Below are 16,683 nucleotides of genomic sequence, written 5' to 3'. Positions count from 1 at the left end.
ATGGAAACTGCAGCCACTTCCTGCCCCAGCTCAGTAACCCTCCTTCCAGGTGAGCAAGCTGTTTCCTGGGGTTTGGACACCAAGGCATTGCATTGTCTCAAGAACTCAAGAGTCGGGGACAAGAGCCATCGTGAAGTGTGAGAGCAGGCGCCAGGCCTCTCACTGGCTGTCTGCTGTAGCTCCCTGTGGGCCAGCCCTGCCTCCGATTCATGGGTCAGGAAACGGGCGCCGCAACCTTTCCCTTGCCCAGTGTCACAGCTAGCCAGTGGCAGACATGGGCCTGGGGACTGGGCTCCCTGTGCAGCCAGACTCGTGATGCCTCTCACACTCTGCTGCATCATGCTCCTGCCCCTTGCACCGCTTCTGGCACATTCTGAAGATGAGTGAAGAATGAGTCATTCACTTCAAGCCAAAACAAAATCGGCTTTATTAAGTGCTGGGGATACTGAGTTGCTGTCTTGCAAAGGGAGCAACAACCTGTTGTTAACCACCAGCGGGCATTTTAGAACCCAATTTTTAACACCGTGGCTGAATTCAGGAAAAAAGTCCCATACAAAATACCAAGACCAAAGAGGTTACAAGGTCCTGTACCAAAAGATACTTAGAAATTTATTCCAAATTTTTATCAAAAATACGAAGGCAAATCAAATTTCATGATGATTTTTGCAAACTCTTGTATTTTAAGAACACTTAAAAATAGCATTGAAATCCATATTAAAAAAACACTACACAAAGCAGGCCCCGAAGACTTTAACCGCCCTCTAATTAGACTTATCCACAAGTATCCACTTCGAGTTGGAGATGGCGGGGAAACTGTTCATTACGCAGGAGTGAATACTGTTCGAGACCCCAGTCCAGGTCATCTCAGGCCGGCTGTGCTTCAGTCAGTTTACAGCTGAGCCCAGCACAGTGAGACACCAGCCCCGAAGTTCTCACCCAGCGCAGGCGTGAAAGTACCCACTCCCAACTGGGGCATGTGGAATAAAGGCACACTTCATCCTTAGTGTCGAGTATTTGGGAAACTTGGAAACTGAATTATGGGAATATTTAGGAGTAAACAAAAAGCCACGCAGAAGCAGCCATTTGGGACCTATGCTCATGTTAGCACTGCCATGGGGAAAGGTGCTGGGTAGCCCATGGCAAGCCCCAGCTGGGCCTGTGGCTCTGGATTCTGGCCCATTGGGGGTGACTGGGACAGAACCTGTTTAGCATGAAGCCTCCAGCTAACTGGAAACTCGGGGTGTGCTCAGGTGAACAGGAAGTTCCGATGCCAAGGATCAAAAATGTTTTCACCCTGTGAGCTTCCCATCACTCCAAGTGAAGACTAACGCTTTAGCCAGAGCTTCCCACAGCATCCCAGGGGCCCACGACCCCGCCAGCACTGGCCATCGTCAGTGAAGTCCCAGCTCTGGGCCTCCACCAGGGATGGGCTTCAGCTCTCAGGATAAAAGGTGTTTACTGTAACAGTCCAAACGCTGTTCATCTGGAGAGTTGTTTTTCTCGAATCTTATTTCAGACACGCCCCTCCAGAGTAACAGTGCACGAGAAGCGGTGACGGGGTAACAGAAGGCCTGTGCAGGGCCCTGGGCAGGCCTACATACAGCAGACTGCCGGACCTGGCCACGGTGAGTACAAAGCCTCCCGGTGCCACCTTCAGTGTGCTGTCCACAGATTTGGTTCAGGTGCCCCTGCTGTGTGGGGCACATGTCCACTCTGCCTGGGTAGCCCAGGAGTGCCTGGTGGTAACATGCAAAGGCCAGTGCAGCAGGTGGATGCCCACGGCTATGGCAGAGCCTTGGCTCCTGAACTCAGGTGTGGGGTGAGCTGCTGAGCCCTCCCCACAGGTCACTGGAGTAAGTGAAGTAGAATACATACCTGCCACACCCCCTTGTCAGAAGGGAAGGGGATGGTGGGGAGGGAAGTGGCACATGTGCCCGCCACACCCTTTCATCCCAAGGAAAGTGAAAAGCAGAAGAACGCTTGGTGGGGCGCCACCTGCAAGCTGCTCTGCCCACCCAAGCTGCTTAGTGGCAAGAGCATGGGCAGGCAGGAACCGATAGGCACCGAGCTGTCGAGGCTGGTCCTGGCAGGGGCTGGGGGTGCAACCAAGCTGAGACCTTTCCTGGCGTGGGGCCAGGTTGGAGATAGGGGTGACTGAGTCCTGGGGTTCTTGTAGGTCAGATGGAGGCCAGGGGCTGTCCTGCCTCACTCCAGCTTCTTGGCAGGCACGCGGGTCCGGGCTATGATGATGGGCACCAGGGCCAGGGAGCCAAGGAAAAGGGCCCACAGTGGCCGGTAGAAGAGCCAGCCAGCAGCCACGGTGAGCAGGGTCAGCGAGGTGGCCAAGCAGAAGGCGAAGGCTTTGAGACCAATGTTGACCAGGTCCCGGAAGACAGGAAACCAGTCCACTATGGAGGAGAGAAAGGCAAGGAGCTGTTGAGATGCGGCTCCGCAGCTGTTCCTACGCTAGCCACACGAGGGCCCTTGCTGCTCTGTGAGTGGGAGGAAAGGAACCCAGTACTGAGTGGTGAGAGGGCAGGGAGGGGAGGAGCCCACACAGGGGCAGTGAGGCTGCCCCCCGGCCTCTCTGAGTCTGGAGCTAACAGAAGGCTGAGCCTGGCAAACGCCGTGTCCTGCAGGCAGAGCCTCCTGAAGGTGCCACTTTGGGGTTCGGCCCTGGAGGGGTGCTGGTTCATTGGTGCAGTAAGACATCAGTTATTTTGGGTCCCGATCTGCGCAGCAGCTAAAGGGAACAGTTGGCCTGAGTCCTGGCTTCCTCCTTTTGAAGGACCTCACAGGCTGTTGGCCCAGCTGCCAAGTCCAAGATCTAGTGAAATGAATGGGGAACTGCTGTGCTCGTGGCTGTCCAGCCTGGCATTCCACAGCTGATCTCTACCGGGAACTCCATCTGGTTCTCAGGAGGCGCCCTGGCCCTAGGTAACCTCTGGGTGTGTGAGCAAGCCCCTGGGCCTGCCTAGCTGCAGGGTGTCCTGCAGGCCACCTCTTGGCCTCTGCTGCTCTGTTCTCTGGCAGGTGGCCCCTCTCTTCCTGTAGGAAGTTCATGCTGCTGAGTGTCACCCATGGGCCAGACATAGTGTGCACCACTGCAGGAAACCCTCACGCCTACCCTACAGGCACCGTTCTTGCTCCATTCTACCTTAAGGTCACCAAGGTTCAGGGAGTTAAGAAACTTGCCCTAAGTCCTACTGCTAGGAAGTGCCAGAATCAGGGTTTACACTTAGGCCCATCTTGGCCCAGGACCAGCGCTCAAATGAGCCATTGCACTAAGTCTGGTGGGTCTGTCCTGCTCAGGGTGTGCTCCTCAGGGACTGGGGCAAAGGCAGTTGTTCAAGTGCAGCAGGCCATTTTTACTGATGGAGGGGTGGGAGTGTGCTTCCCGACACATGCCACCTACCCTGCGGGGTCGTCCGCAGGGTCGGCATGGCCAGAGCTGGGATCGCGGATGGTCAGGTCTGGAGAAGGCACCTGAGACAGAAGGGGGGCTGAGGCCCCAGAGGGGACCTGGCCTGGCCATGGTTCCACAGCTAAGATGGGGATTCCATTTAAGCCCACTTCTCCCTAATATGCCCAAGATAAGGCATGCATCTGTCCAAAGAAGGCCTCGGAGGACCCTGGGCCTCAGCTTTGCCATATGTAAGGAGGGAGGTGGCACTCCCAGCTCTGACAGTAGGTGAGCTGTGGCCTGGCTCTCCCCAGCTTGTAAGGGGGAGGTTTCTGTTGGCACCCACAGGATTAGACGGAGCCATTTGACAGAGGCACCCAGCAGGATCAAGCTGGGCCACCAAGTTCCTGAGAAACTCTATCCTCCCATACACACCTTCAGCATCCTGCTGGGCCCTCAGAACCAAGCTGGCTCACATGGGCTCCGACGGGGCTCCCCCGTGCCCACCTCAAGCCAAGTGAGCAGGCCTGTGGATCCTCCCTCAGGGCCCAGGGCTGCCCCTCTGGCCGGGGTTCCACAGTAAAGAAGCCTGCAGATCCCTCAGTTTCCTGTTGCCTGCTCTTCCCTGAAGCTAGGGAAGGTAGTGGGAGGGAGACAGGGGACACTGAGGCGGCAAAGGCAACGGCCTAGTACCCAGTGCTCTGACCCAGCCCCAGCCGCCGCCGCCTCCACAGCGGAGCCAAGCGTGAGCCACTCTTTCAGGTCAGAGAGCACAGCGGCTTCCCAGGAGGCCTGTTTCTCACGCGTGCCTGCCCCGACGTGCTCATCTCCCAGAGATGGCCTGACTGCCTGAGCTCCGCCCCAGGCGGGGAGGCTGGCAGCTGAGCAGCACTGGGAAGCCCCGGGGCGGAAAGGGCGGCCAGCAGCCCCTCCCCGCCGACCCTCTACTCTCACCCAGCGTGTAGAGGATCCGCGTCATGAGGTTGAGGCCCATGAACATGGCCATCCATCCAGCGGCCCGCAGGCCCCATGTCTTCAAGGAGTTGCTCTTCTGTTCTCTACGAAACACCTCCTGCAGGACGAGCAAGGACATGGGTCAGGACCCTGAGCTGGCCACTGTCCGGGCCTGTAGGCAGGCAGGTCTGCAGGGGCTGTGCTGATTGGGAGTGGATGGCCACTTCTGAATAGATGAGACGGAAGGAGGGACACACTTCCTCCCTGTCCCCATCTGCCTGCCTGGCACAGCACAGAGCGAGGTTGAGGTCAGTGGGCACAATGGGCGCCTTTCTAAACCTCTGTCAGTCCGGTCTCCCCACACACTGCAGGTCAGTGTGGTCAGGATCACTGCCTCCCTGCTTGGGCACTGTGCATGGGGTGCCACCTCCCCAGCCTGGACATCAGGGCAACTCCTCGTTAGTCTCCACAGCTGTCCCTGGCCCAGGTACTGAAAGCATTCAGCTGCTTCTGTCCACCTGCTTGGTCTGGACATCCTGCATGTCCTCTGTGGGCTTCAGCACTCAGATTTAGAGCACTCTGATGCCCCTTGTAGCTGCACAGCCTCACACTCCCATGCCCAGCTTGGCATTTCTACAGGACATCTGGGCACACCCAGCACCGACACTGGTACCTCCAGCCCAACCTGTTTGTCTCCGCTGCTCACCATCTTAGCAACAGTAGCCGAAACTGGGATGGACTTGGCTCGCTCCTCCCCTTGCCACCCGCTTCCAGGCCAGCAGCAAGCCTGTCAGCTCTGTGTCCCTGTTGTCACGTCTCCTGCAGGTATGAGGATGAGCCAGACCCCACTGACTCCTCTGTCCCAGCATGTCCCTCACCGGCCCCGTGCCCGGGCCTCCCCGCTGCCTGCCTTAGCCCCAACGTGTTCTCAGAGCTAGCCTGGCCTGAGGCCAGCTCCGAGTCCTCTCACTTCTGGGCTTTGCCCAGCTGGTTTGCTCTACCTGCATGGTGTCTAAATCCATTCTTCTTTTTTAAAAAAGCTGAGTGACAGAAAAAGATGAACAGAGAGAGGGCTAACTTCCATCCACTGACTCACCCACCAAATGCCCTCAACAGCTGAAGCCATCTTCAACTGTTGGACTGGAGCACCATCCATGTTCCCTATGTGGGTGACAGGAACCCAAGTACGTGGGCCATCGTCTGCTGCCTCCCAGGTGCACTAGTAGGGAGCTGGATTTGGAGCACAGAGAGCCATGCCTTGGGCCGGGCCCTCAGACAGAAATGGATTCTTAACCTGCTGTGCCCCATCTCTGCTTATGTGTCTGACCCCTGTCATGCCTGGGCAGCTCCTGTGTGGAACACCGTTTCTTGAGAGCAATAGATAACCTCTACTAGTTAGCTGTCACTGTCCCACATGTTTAATCCCCAAGCCACTTATCCCCATATTACAGATGAGGAAACAGGTATGAGGGGGAGTGACACGTGTGGTCTCAGTCCCCAAGCAGAACCTGGTGACGTCTGGTGTTCAGTAAGATCTTGTTGAATGAGTAATTCTCACAACAATCAAGTCACCAAATAGGGTAGACATGATGATGATAGTAATAATATTTTTAAAACAGTTTCCATGTTACAGGCAGAGACAGGTTCTTTCTGTTCTGTGGGTGAAAGCAGGTTTAGAGAGGATGACGGTGGCTTAGGATCCCATGGCAGATGGAGGAGAGCCTGGGCTGAGGCTGGGCTCATGAGTCCTGGCTGCCTCCCTAGCACCACACGGCAGACACCGCAAGCCTCAAGTACATCGGGCTGGGAGAGGCTGAGGTGGAGCTGGGGGATGGTCAGAGGGCTCGGGGTTGCTAAGCAGCAGCTCTGAGACCTGGGACTCCATGCCTAGGAGGCTCCATGCCTAGGGGCTCCCCTCCTGGGGCTGGTAGGAGCACCGGGAAGGGGAACAAGGCCTGGGCAGAGCCTCCTAATTTTAGAAACTCCCTAGGGAGCTCTCAGCTGTGAGGGAAAGACTGACTCATGGCCCACCAGGCTGGACGTTGGCTGCCAGCCCTCAGCTTGGTACCAGGGCTCCTAGGCAATAGCCTGACCACACCCAGGCTTGGTTAGGTACAAGGCCTGGATGAGTGGGCGAGACCCTGCACTAATGTGAACTGGGATACTATGGGAAGCCAAAGGACACGGTCAATGCCTGACCCCTGCTCAGTGTCCTGTGCAGCAGCCCAGATCAGGCACAACACATGCGAGATGTCCCTCCATGCAAAGTGTTCTGGCTTCAGGGGTGGGCTTCCTGCCTGGAGAAGCTAGCTCTGAAGGCATGAACTGAATGAGGCAGTGCCTCTCTGCACCACTCCCTTGGACACAGTGAGGCGTGACCCCTGTCTGCATGTGGAGACGGGTAGGGAAGCCTGCATGGCTTGGGCACCCGTGTCAGAGCGTGTTTGCCCATGCTTGGTCCTGGGGCACTCCCACTGCTCTTTAACAGTGACTCGACCTTACTGTTCCCTCCTCCACGGGGCAGCCTCCTGGCCCCAGCCCTTCCCTTCCTCTGCGCTGCGGCACACAGCACTCCGAGTGGCCCTGATGAGGTGAACCCTTTGCTTCTCAACTTGGCTGCCCTTGCCTGACCTCAGACTGACCCAGTTCTTCCAGGGTTGAGCCCTCCCCTTCATGTGGGGTGGGAGGGGTCTCAGCACAAACGTCACCTGCCAGAGGTCTTGCTTGCCACGATGGAACCTGACTTCCTCTCCTGATGTTTGCTCAGTCAGGCCACCCGCATGTCTTGGGTGCATCCCTTTGTCCCCTGGTCTGCGCTGCTCTGTTCCATGTTCAGTGCCTGGTGTGGCCTGCACCCATGGGCAGGTGGTCATTCCTGTATTTCTTCTTGTCTCACTGCATTCTCACCTCTGGCAGTGGAAGGCAGGAGGGAAGGACACAGCTGTCCCTCCACCATGCAGCCAGGCCAGCAGCACTCACCTCTGCGGAGAAGTCCCCGTGGTGCAGCAGCAGCAAGGTGTCCCCGGACTTGGTGGAGTAGGGCACCAGCTGGTCACCCCGCTGCCGCGCAATCACAGTGACCTGGTCAGAGAATTCCATGTTAAACATGTGAGGGGGCTGGTACAAAGTGAGGCCCACACCCACCCTCCTGGAACCCTGTGCCAACCAGGGAACAAGTGAAGAGACCCTGGGCCATCTCAATCCACCTGGGATGTGCCCGCCTTGTCTGTGGTGTGAGAGAACTGCTCACTGAATGCTTCTGGAGGGCTTTGGGCAGGAGCAGGTGGCAGGGCAGGGCTGCTCATGGCCAGACAGGGCTCCCCTCCTGGGCTAAGGGCTCTCTGAGGACAGGGCCTGGCTGGGCTGCATGGCCCTGAGTGCACCGGGCCAAGTCCCGGATCCAGGCACCTTTTCCCTCTCCTAGGTTATCGGAGGCATTTGGGGCTCTGTCTCCTGGGAATATTTGCAGATTAGAGGCTGAGGGCTGCAGGCAGTGCTGTACTGGCACATCCCTCATGGGGCACTACCAGGAGATCCTTTGAGAACTGCTCAACAGCAAGCCCAGTAGAATGTGCCAGTGTGAGGGAAGGCCCAGTGCATTGTGACACTAGTCGGGTTCCTGAAGCCCTGACTTGGGTCTGCCCCAGAGGAAGCCACATTACCACATGGGCAGGGCCTAGGTCAGGGTCATCACTGCTCAGTCCTGCGTAGGAGAAGTAGACACGCAGGTCTCCCACCTGAGGGGTAGAAGAGAAGGGGGAGGAGAGTGATCAGCTGGGACCCATTGCCATGATGCTGTCAAGCACCTGGCACTCGGGCTCGTCCCTGCCCAGCCTGGTCACTTCAGAGGTATGGCTCTCAGGGCCGGTCCTTGCCAGCCAAGGAGCCCGGGTCTCTGTGGGTACCTCTGGGTACTTGGGGTTCTCGCTGTGGTAGAAGTAGTCTCCTCGGCGGATGATGTCCACATGTGGGTCCTCCAGCTTGGCCAGGCTCAGAGGCTTAAAGTTGTCCACTTTGTCGATGAGGCCTGTGGGGAGCGGGATGTAGAAGCCTTGATAAATCCGACAAACTCCACCTTCAAAGCCCTCAGCTACATGGCCCCCATGGCCTGCACACTGTCCTGGAGGGCTGCCTCTCCTGCATGGCTTCTAGTTACCATCTCCAGGAACCCTTCCCTGTGCCTGTCCCACCAAGGTGGGGGGTTTACCTTAGCTTAGGATCACGTGTGCAAGCTGGGCCTGAGGTCCCACAGAGCAGACATGAGATTGCTGGCCAAGCCCTGGCTATCCCAGCCTCCTTCCTCCCAGCACTCCCTGGGACCTACATATCTTCCTTCCCCTCCCTGGCTCCTCTCTAGGACTGAGCCCCAGGTTGGTGTGGCCAACGATGCCACCTTATGCCTTGGGCCCTCCTCCCTGCTCAGGGCTGGAGCCTGGGGGCAGCTGCCACAGGATCTGCATCAACCTGGGGCAGCCGTGGGGTCTTCGCCCAGTCCCTGCCTGCTGGGGCTTTGCCTTTACCATGGCCAACTCTCCCCTCCTACCCCCGCCCAGAGGGTGATGCTGGGAAAGGGGTCTGATGCTGTACTTCTACCCTGCAGGGCCCACGGGGCACTAGCTCACCTGGAGGCCTGAGACGTACCTGCCGAGAGGAAAAACCTGCCAATCTGGACAAAGGGGGCAGTTGCCGTGAATGACTCCACCGCCATTGCGCTGTGGGGGAGGGGAGGCTGTCTGAGCTGGGCAGCTCCCCACGCAGGCTCAGGCCTGGCAGACATCTTGTCTGTACTACTCTCGATGGCGCCATACCCTGCCCTGGGTAGAGCACTCTCGCCCTGTATCCTGGTCCCCGGAGCATAACAGCCTCCTGTCTAGACTGTTGGCAGCTGTCCCACACTGCCCACCAGCCGTCCCCCAGATCTGTGGACTCTGCCTTCACTGACCTCACACTCCAGGTGGCACCTGAGCCCCCAGCCATGGCTGTATGTGGCCATATTCCTGCCCTGTGTGTTACATCTGCAACCCATGCTGCTCAGCCCACCTCCTGAGCTCCCCCACCTCCCACTTAGCTAAGTGTGAGCAAACACTGCCTGGCATGGCTGACACTGCTGGCTTGCTTGAGGGGAGCTTGTGTGGGGTCACAGGAGTTGAGGCAGGCCTCAAAACCACATCCCCTTTTGCAGATTCAACTCAAGCCCGACTCAGCTGAAGGACCTGGGGCTGTAGACCCGGCAGCAGCAGGCACCGCCGGCTTCTGCTCACCTGGGGTTCTTGTGGCCAATCTCGCGGTCAAAGTTCTTGCTGTTGACAATTTCTGACCTCCACTCGGTGTCTGCTCAGGAGAGGGAGAAGTCAGACTCCAGGGAAGGCAGGTAAGAGTGGCCGCATGGCAGAGGCCCTGGCCAAGCAGGCCCCGGGACCTGGTGCCCGGGCATCTCTGTGCCTGGGTCTGTACCCTCCCCGTGGCTCCAGCCACAGCCCCCGTCCTGCCCCACGAGTGCATGGGCATGTGGGGTGGGGGCCCAGTACTCACTGTAGGAATACCTCGTCTCCTTCTTCACCTGCCCGTCCTCGGTATACTCCCTGCAGACAGAGTCCGGGGCATCCGTCAGCCCAGGCAGAAGTACTCAGCATCCAGCCCTAACACCTCAAATGGAGCACAAGCCCAGAGCCAGGTGCTCACCCTGACACAGTCAGCCTGTCTCTGAAGGCAGTGACTGCAACAAGGTGATTTTTTGAAACGTTTAATTAAAAAGCAGATAGAGGGGGAGAGCTCTCTTTCACTGCCGTTTCATTCCCCAGTGGCTACATCAGCCAGAACTGGACCTGGCCAAAGCCAGGCGCCCCATCCTGGTTTCCTGCGAGTGCCAAGGGCCCAAACTCTAGGGCCGTCTTTCAGGAAGCCGGATCAGCAGAGCAGCTGGCACTATGATATGCCACCAGAAGCATCTGATAAGGCACTACAGAGTGGCAGCTTAACCTGCAGTGCCACAACACCTGCCACTGCCCTGTCATCCTTGGCTGGCATCCGCTGCCTCTGGCTCACGCTGAGGGCATAGCTCTGCCTTCTGGGCTGGAGGGCAGGCTGTTTCTCTACTCCAGGCCCCAGTGCTGCGCTTCTCCTGGCTCCTCCAGCATCCACACAGCTCACTCAGTGGCTCAGCTGCGGCTGAGCCCATCCCTGGCTCTGGGTGCCGCAAGCCTGCCCTGGTAGAAGAGGTGGGCTGTGAGCCAGGAGGCCAGCTCTGCTTGCTTGTGGGAGGAAAAATGGAGAACGCAAGAGAAGCTGAACATAGAGACTGCAGCGGGGGGCACAAGGACCCTAACGGCTCACTCCCCAAGCCTGCGCACGCCAGGCCTTCTCACAGGAGGGAGGCAGACGCCCCGTCTCCCCTGAGCCACTCTGCACTGGCTCTCTCCACCTCCAGATACCGGGTCACTGGCTACTCGCTGGAGGACAGCTTGACCCTTTTCTTCTGGAAGGAGTTTCCACTTGCATGTCTGAGGTGTCGAACTGAGCCCTGCAGATGGTCCCGCCGCCTGCTCTCACCTGGACTCCTCACTCTCCACCCACTGGTACATCTCCACATGCCTCCGCAGCTTCACGGCCGGAAGGTGGACCCCGTAGTTTGGGTCAGACAACAGCTGTAGAGGAATCAGACACCAGAATACATCAGGCAAAGACTCTTCCAGCTCTGCATGCCTGGCCTGGGGAAGCTGGGCTGGAAAAGAAGTGTCTGCAGACAGCAGGGCGAGACTGGAGGGCTCTGCAGGTGGGTCATGTGAAAAAGTGGGAGAAATGCCTGGTCCAAGTCCTAACTACCTCATGCTTGGGCTGCACTGTCCAACGGCATGGACTACCGACAGGATGCTGGTGTGGCCTGGCCAAGTGACATCATTAGGGGCCCCACAGGTGCAGTTCAGACCACGTGCCAGGCACTATGCTAAAAGGTAGCAACCTCATCTCACATCGTCCTAACCGGCTGTGAGTTTGTTACCATCACTGTCCCCATGTTACAGAGGACCTAAGGCGGAGGAAGGGCTGCGGGTGGTGGCGCGGGGGTGGGAGGCACACCCCAGCCAGCTGCCCAGCCAGCTGCCCAGCTCACCTTGGACGTCCGCAGGGCCCCGATGATGTGCACCAGCCTCCCTTCGTTGTCCGGCGCCACGGTGTGGATGCTCTCAGGGGTGACCACCAGTGACAGCCCCTCTGCTAACGTGGTCGCCGTTTTCAGGGCGCGCCCCTGGGGGTGGAGGAGCGAGCGCTTCAACACTGGGGCTCCCCTTGGCTGTATTGCCACTCAGCAACAGGCCAGCAGGGGACCCCGGGGAGCACTGAGATTCTGTGAAACCACCTGCCCCCTGCCAGGGCAGCGCTGTCCCCAGGTGGGAAGAGCTGGCATTTCTGCCCTCTGCTTCCTTCCCTTCACCGTACCCTGCTTCTCACCCCCTCTCGGTCCACATTCTTCACCGAGGCTAGTCTGTCTGCTGACCACATCCTCATCAACCAGGACTTCTCCCCTTGGGGCGCAAGGACTGGGACCCCAGCCAAGAGGCAGAGAGGCCTGGCAAGTGTGCTAACTGGCTTTGGGAGGAGACGAGTCCTCTTTTCTCCTGACTGCCCCACCGGTAAGATGCCAGCCTGGAGGTGTTGTGGCCATGGCTGCCACACAAGGCAGGACCTGCCAGGAGAAACCCCACAACAGAGGGCCATGGACACAGGAAGGTCCGGACTGCTGGGGACCCAGCACGGATGTGTGTGCCCATCCAGGCCTGAAGGTGGCACTACCCCCTGGGCTTCTGGCCCATTCGCCTTCCCGCTAGCTTGGTGCTGGAGGACCACAACAGGAAGATTTCTGAGTTCTGCAACACTCTGTCCTCAGAAACCCAGTGCCCTCAAAGCAAGCCCGGCCTCTGCCTGGACACAGCGGGCGGGGGGGCTGCCTCCCAACAGGGGCCCCAAACATTATGGTACCTCGTTGGTGAAAATCAGGTAGAAGGAGAGCAGGAAGGTGGTGAGCCCCACAAACATGCCCCCGGAGGTCTCGCTCAGCCGCTCCAGGAAGCCCGGCTGCTCGGCAGTCGTCGTTTTGGTGTGCACCTTCCTGGGACCCGTGCTGGAGTACTGTGCGGAAACACCCCAAACAGACCGGCTTCCAAAGGGCACTGACTCTGCCCAGCTTTTAGTGAGCTTCAAGTACATGCACTGCGCGTGTTCAGACGGTAAGCAAACAGCCTGATGGATTTTGGTAAATGACTTTGGTGTCCAAGGGGGTGTGAGCATCAGTCCCCTACCACTGCAGAGGGCAAGGCTTCTGGGTCAGACAGAAGATGCATGCTCAACTTTTAAAAGATAATTTTAATGTTTTAATTTTTGGTTTTATTTGAAGGGCAGAGAGATGGGGGGAAGAGACAGATATCTTCCATCCGCTGGTTCACTCCCAAGATGGCTGCACCAGCTGGGGGTGGGAGTTAGGAACGTCACCTGGGTCTCTGGGTGACAGGGGCTCAAGTACTTGACCTCCCACATGTGCACGAGAGCTCAGAACTGCAGGGGACGTGGGTGTCCCAAGTCACACTTCAACTTACTCCATGTGTAACTTCAAACGTTTTTTTTTTTTTAAAGATTTATTTATTTTATTACAAAGTCAGATATACAGAGGGGAGGAGAGACAGAGAGGAAGATCTTCCATCCGATGATTCACTCCCCAAGTGAGCCGCAACAGCCGGTGCACGCTGATCTGAAGCCGGGAACCAAGAACCTCTTCTGGGTCTCCCACTGGCGCCCGTATGGTATCCTGGTGCGTTCAAGGCGAGGACTTTAGCCACTAGGCCACGCCGCTGGGCCCCAAATGTTTTTTTTTAAACATCTATTTTTGGGCCCGGCGCAATGGCGTAGTGCTTAAGGTCCTCGCCTTGCACACACCGGGATCCCATATGGGCGCTGGTTCTAAACCCAGTGGCCCCGCTTCCCATCCAGCTCCCTGCCTGTGGCCTGGGAAAGCATGCGAGGACAGCCCAAAGCTTTAGGACCCTGCACCCGTGTGGGAGACCTGGAAGAGGCTCCTTGCTTCGGATTGGCTCAGCTCCAGCCGTTGCAGCCGCTTGGGGAGTGAATCATTGGACGGAAGATCTTCCTCTCTGTCTCTCCTCTCTGTATATCTGCCTTTCCAATAAAAACAAAATAAATCTTTAAAAAAAACATCTATTTTCCATCTACATGAAAGGTAGATCGACAGAAAGCTCCAGGAGCCTGGCTCTCTGGCTAGGTCTCCTGGATGGGTGGCAGGGGCCCAGGTACTTGGGCCTCCTAGGATGTGTTAGGGACAGCTGGTTTGGGGGTGGATGCTCCTTGGTGAGTGTTCCTGGCAGTGACTTAAACCACTGAGCCACAAGGCCCAGCCCATCAGGTGTAATTTTTTAAGGGACTGCTGGACTATTTTACATAAAGCTTGTTAGAGATGTTCCTTATGAAATATGACAAACAGGGGTGAGTTTCTGGAAGCTGCACGGGGCCTGGAGGGATTAGGGGGCCTCACAGACTTGAGGGTGCACAATACTGGGTGGTCATGCTGAGTGAGTTGAGACAGGCAGGCCAGTGCTCTAGCAGAGGTATCATGGCAGGCTTCCTGGAGGAGGCGCCTGTGAGTGTGATCCTAGAGAAGAGGGGAAGGCCTGCTCCTGGGGGTACTGGGTGAGCAGTGGTGTGGCAGCAGGGGGTGCCTCTGGGGAATAAATGCCCTCTGCCCAGCTGGGAAGGCACAGGGCTCCCAGGCATGCCTGGGCAAGTTCCCAGCAGACTTCAGCTGCAGGGCAGCATGCGGGACTCGATCCAGCCAGTCACAGCACGGCCCGGAGCTCACTCCTGGCACTGGGCACCTCTCTCCCGTGTCCCCTGCTGGTGAGGATGACTGCTGCCATCCAGGGCAGGCTCTGCCATACACTGGCCAAGGCCCTTGCTCTGGCCCCCCATTTGCTCATCAGTATAATGGGTAGAATAATCCAGTGCCTGGGTTGTGACAGGAAGCAGGCACTGAGCACTGGGTGCCTAGCAGGGGCCTGTGGGAGCTCGCTAGCCGAGAGGTTATGAGACATCTCCATGGCTGATGAGGGCGGGCACCAAGGCAGTGGGTGAGCTGAGAAAAGGCACTGAATCGTAAAGTAGTTCCCACGCAAGCGGCAGGTGAGGCAGGCCCTGTCCCGGGGCTGGGGAGTTGGAAGACAGATTCCGATCAGAGAGTGTGAACACCCCAGCCCAGGCCTGCCTGGGACCACATGTGCCCACCGCACCCAGAAATGATCCTGACTTTCGGGATCATGAGATGTGATACTGTTGTCAATCAAGGCAGGCAAGTTGCTGGCCACCAGCCATCATAGCAACCATGCCACAGGCATGCCGGCGATTGCAGGCCAGCCACGGGCCAGAGCTGGGGAGGGTTGCTTACATGGCCCCATTCCACAGATGAACACAATCAAGGACCAGTGGCTGTGGTGCCCGCCTGGATCCCACAGCCCTTTAGAGGTGGAGTTGGGATTCTGCTCCCCCTCGGCCCATGTTTGGTGCCTCACAGCTGGGACTGCTGTGTGAGGGGAACGTTGAGGGGTAGCTGCAGGCTGCACGGAAAAAAGGAGGCATGCCCTCAGCCAGGGCTTCCCCTTCGAGACAGCCTTGACGAGAAGGAAGGGAGACCCAGAGGGTCCCTCGGGGGAGGGGTGGGGTGTGTCAGATACACCCAGCATGCTTTCCCAGAGGAGAAATCTGAAGAAGGCGCTCCCAGGGCCACCCCCTCTGCAGCCCACTCTCGGGGCTCAGAAGATGAAGAGGTGGCAACACAGCTTGACGCACAGGCCTTAAAACATGGAGACCTCGGGAGCCCAGCTTCACCAGCCACCTGCCGGGTATCCCTGGGTGAGTCACTGCTGCTCTGAGCCCGTCATTCCTTTATAACATGGACCCAGAACCCACACCATGTTAGAGGCAGTTACTGTCCTGCTAAGTCCCCTGTCTGCTGCACCCCCCTCTCCAGATCTCCCTTCTGCCCGTGGCCCCTGGCTGAACTCAGCTCTAGGGAAATCAACAGGCACCAAGTGCATCCCATTCTTGCTGAGGGATGAGCTAGCAGACCTGGCTCGGCTGCCCAGGGCTAGGTGCACTAGGCTGTGAGGAGAGCTCTCTGTCCTCGCCCCGTGTACCAGGCGGCATGCACAGCAGTCTCCCTTCACCTGGGCAGCCAGCGACACCACAGGAAAAACCACAGGAAAAACGAGTGCAGCCACAGCAGGGCCACTTGGCTACCCAGTGGAAGCCAGTGGGTTTGCCCAGGTCTCCCTTTCAGATCTTCCCATGCGCAAGTGTGTGCCAGGGCGGCTGTGAGACCCTGGGCAGGTGCCTTCCTTGCTGGGAAAATCTCCCATCTGTAAGATAGATGGCAACGATAGTGGCAGGCAGGAGGCCAGCCGCTGGGACAGGAGGCCCCTCAGAGCCTCACAAACCCTGGCTTCCCAGAGCACTTCTGGGGACAGGGGAGGAGCCTGCTAACAGGGCCAGGGCGCAGCAGGCCAGGGAGGGTGTGTCTGCATTGGCAGGGTGCTCCAGCTGGCTCCGGGAGCCTAGGATGGGGATGAGTCACCAGCTACTCCCACACCCCACACCCTGGTAGGAGGCGCATGAAAACACCCCAGAAAGGCCGGCTGCAGACAGGCGAGGCCCTCAGCCCAGAAGGACCACCCCCCAATCGGGGCCTCTGGCATCACAGCTCCTAGGGCGGGAGCCAGGGCGGTCCCTCGCTGGACAGCTCCCGCTGGCGGGATGCGGTGGACGGCCCTGCTCGGAGGCCGCGTCTGGCGCCCGGGTCCCCGAGGACGCAGGCGGGCACCGCGCACCAGGGGATCCCGAGGTGGGAGCGACACCTCCCGCGGCTGCCTCCCCAGAGACGGACGGTCGGGGATGGGCCACGGACCAAGACTGGCCGGACGCTGACCGGCTGACAGCGACTGCGGATTCGCGGGCCGCCGCGAGGCTCGGACTGCCCAGCAGACCCGGCGGACGGCGGGGAAGAGGGGATGGACGATGGGGGGACCCTGGGTGTGGCACGGCCGACCGGGAGGCACTCACGTTCGCCGCCATTCTCAGCCCGACTCGCTGTCCCCGTGCCGCTCTGTTCGCGTGGACGATCCCAGTGCACAGTGTCCCGGCTTCTTCTGCGCCCTCCAGCTGAGACAATCCGCGTGGATCCCGGGATCAGGAGGGACTCACTTCGCGGTCCCCGCCCCAAGGAACCCCAGCTTCTCTACGCCTGCGCGCGCCGCAAAGCTCTCCTGGGACAT

General features: G+C 58.5%; 1 protein-coding gene across 1 annotated transcript; it reads right to left on the bottom strand.

The window, feature by feature from the left end:
- Positions 1–575: 575 nt before the first annotated feature.
- TMEM43 (transmembrane protein 43) lies at positions 576–16,621 on the bottom strand. Its single transcript, XM_012925831.3, has 12 exons — positions 16,472–16,621; positions 12,332–12,481; positions 11,466–11,600; positions 10,907–11,001; positions 9,890–9,939; positions 9,619–9,688; positions 8,999–9,069; positions 8,263–8,384; positions 8,020–8,094; positions 7,337–7,438; positions 4,358–4,475; positions 576–2,408 (listed from the first exon to the last, which is right to left on the bottom strand). Exons 1-12 carry the CDS (start codon positions 16,481–16,483, stop codon positions 2,206–2,208), a joined length of 1,203 nt encoding a protein of 400 aa, XP_012781285.3. The 5' UTR covers positions 16,484–16,621; the 3' UTR covers positions 576–2,205.
- Positions 16,622–16,683: the final 62 nt, after the last annotated feature.

The sequence above is a fragment of the Ochotona princeps genome, chromosome 21 (genome assembly GCF_030435755.1).
Source record: "Ochotona princeps isolate mOchPri1 chromosome 21, mOchPri1.hap1, whole genome shotgun sequence".
Taxonomy (NCBI): Eukaryota; Metazoa; Chordata; class Mammalia; order Lagomorpha; family Ochotonidae; genus Ochotona; species Ochotona princeps.
This window is presented reverse-complemented; position numbering and strand designations above follow the sequence as displayed.

Coding starts and splice junctions, on each gene's coding strand:
- TMEM43 (XM_012925831.3), bottom strand. Junction 8,385..8,998: donor CAGGTTTTTCCTCTCGGCAG/GTACGTCTCAGG, acceptor CGCTCCCCACAG/GCCTCATCGACAAAGTGGAC. Junction 8,095..8,262: donor AGAACCCCAAGTACCCAGAG/GTACCCACAGAG, acceptor TCTACCCCTCAG/GTGGGAGACCTGCGTGTCTA.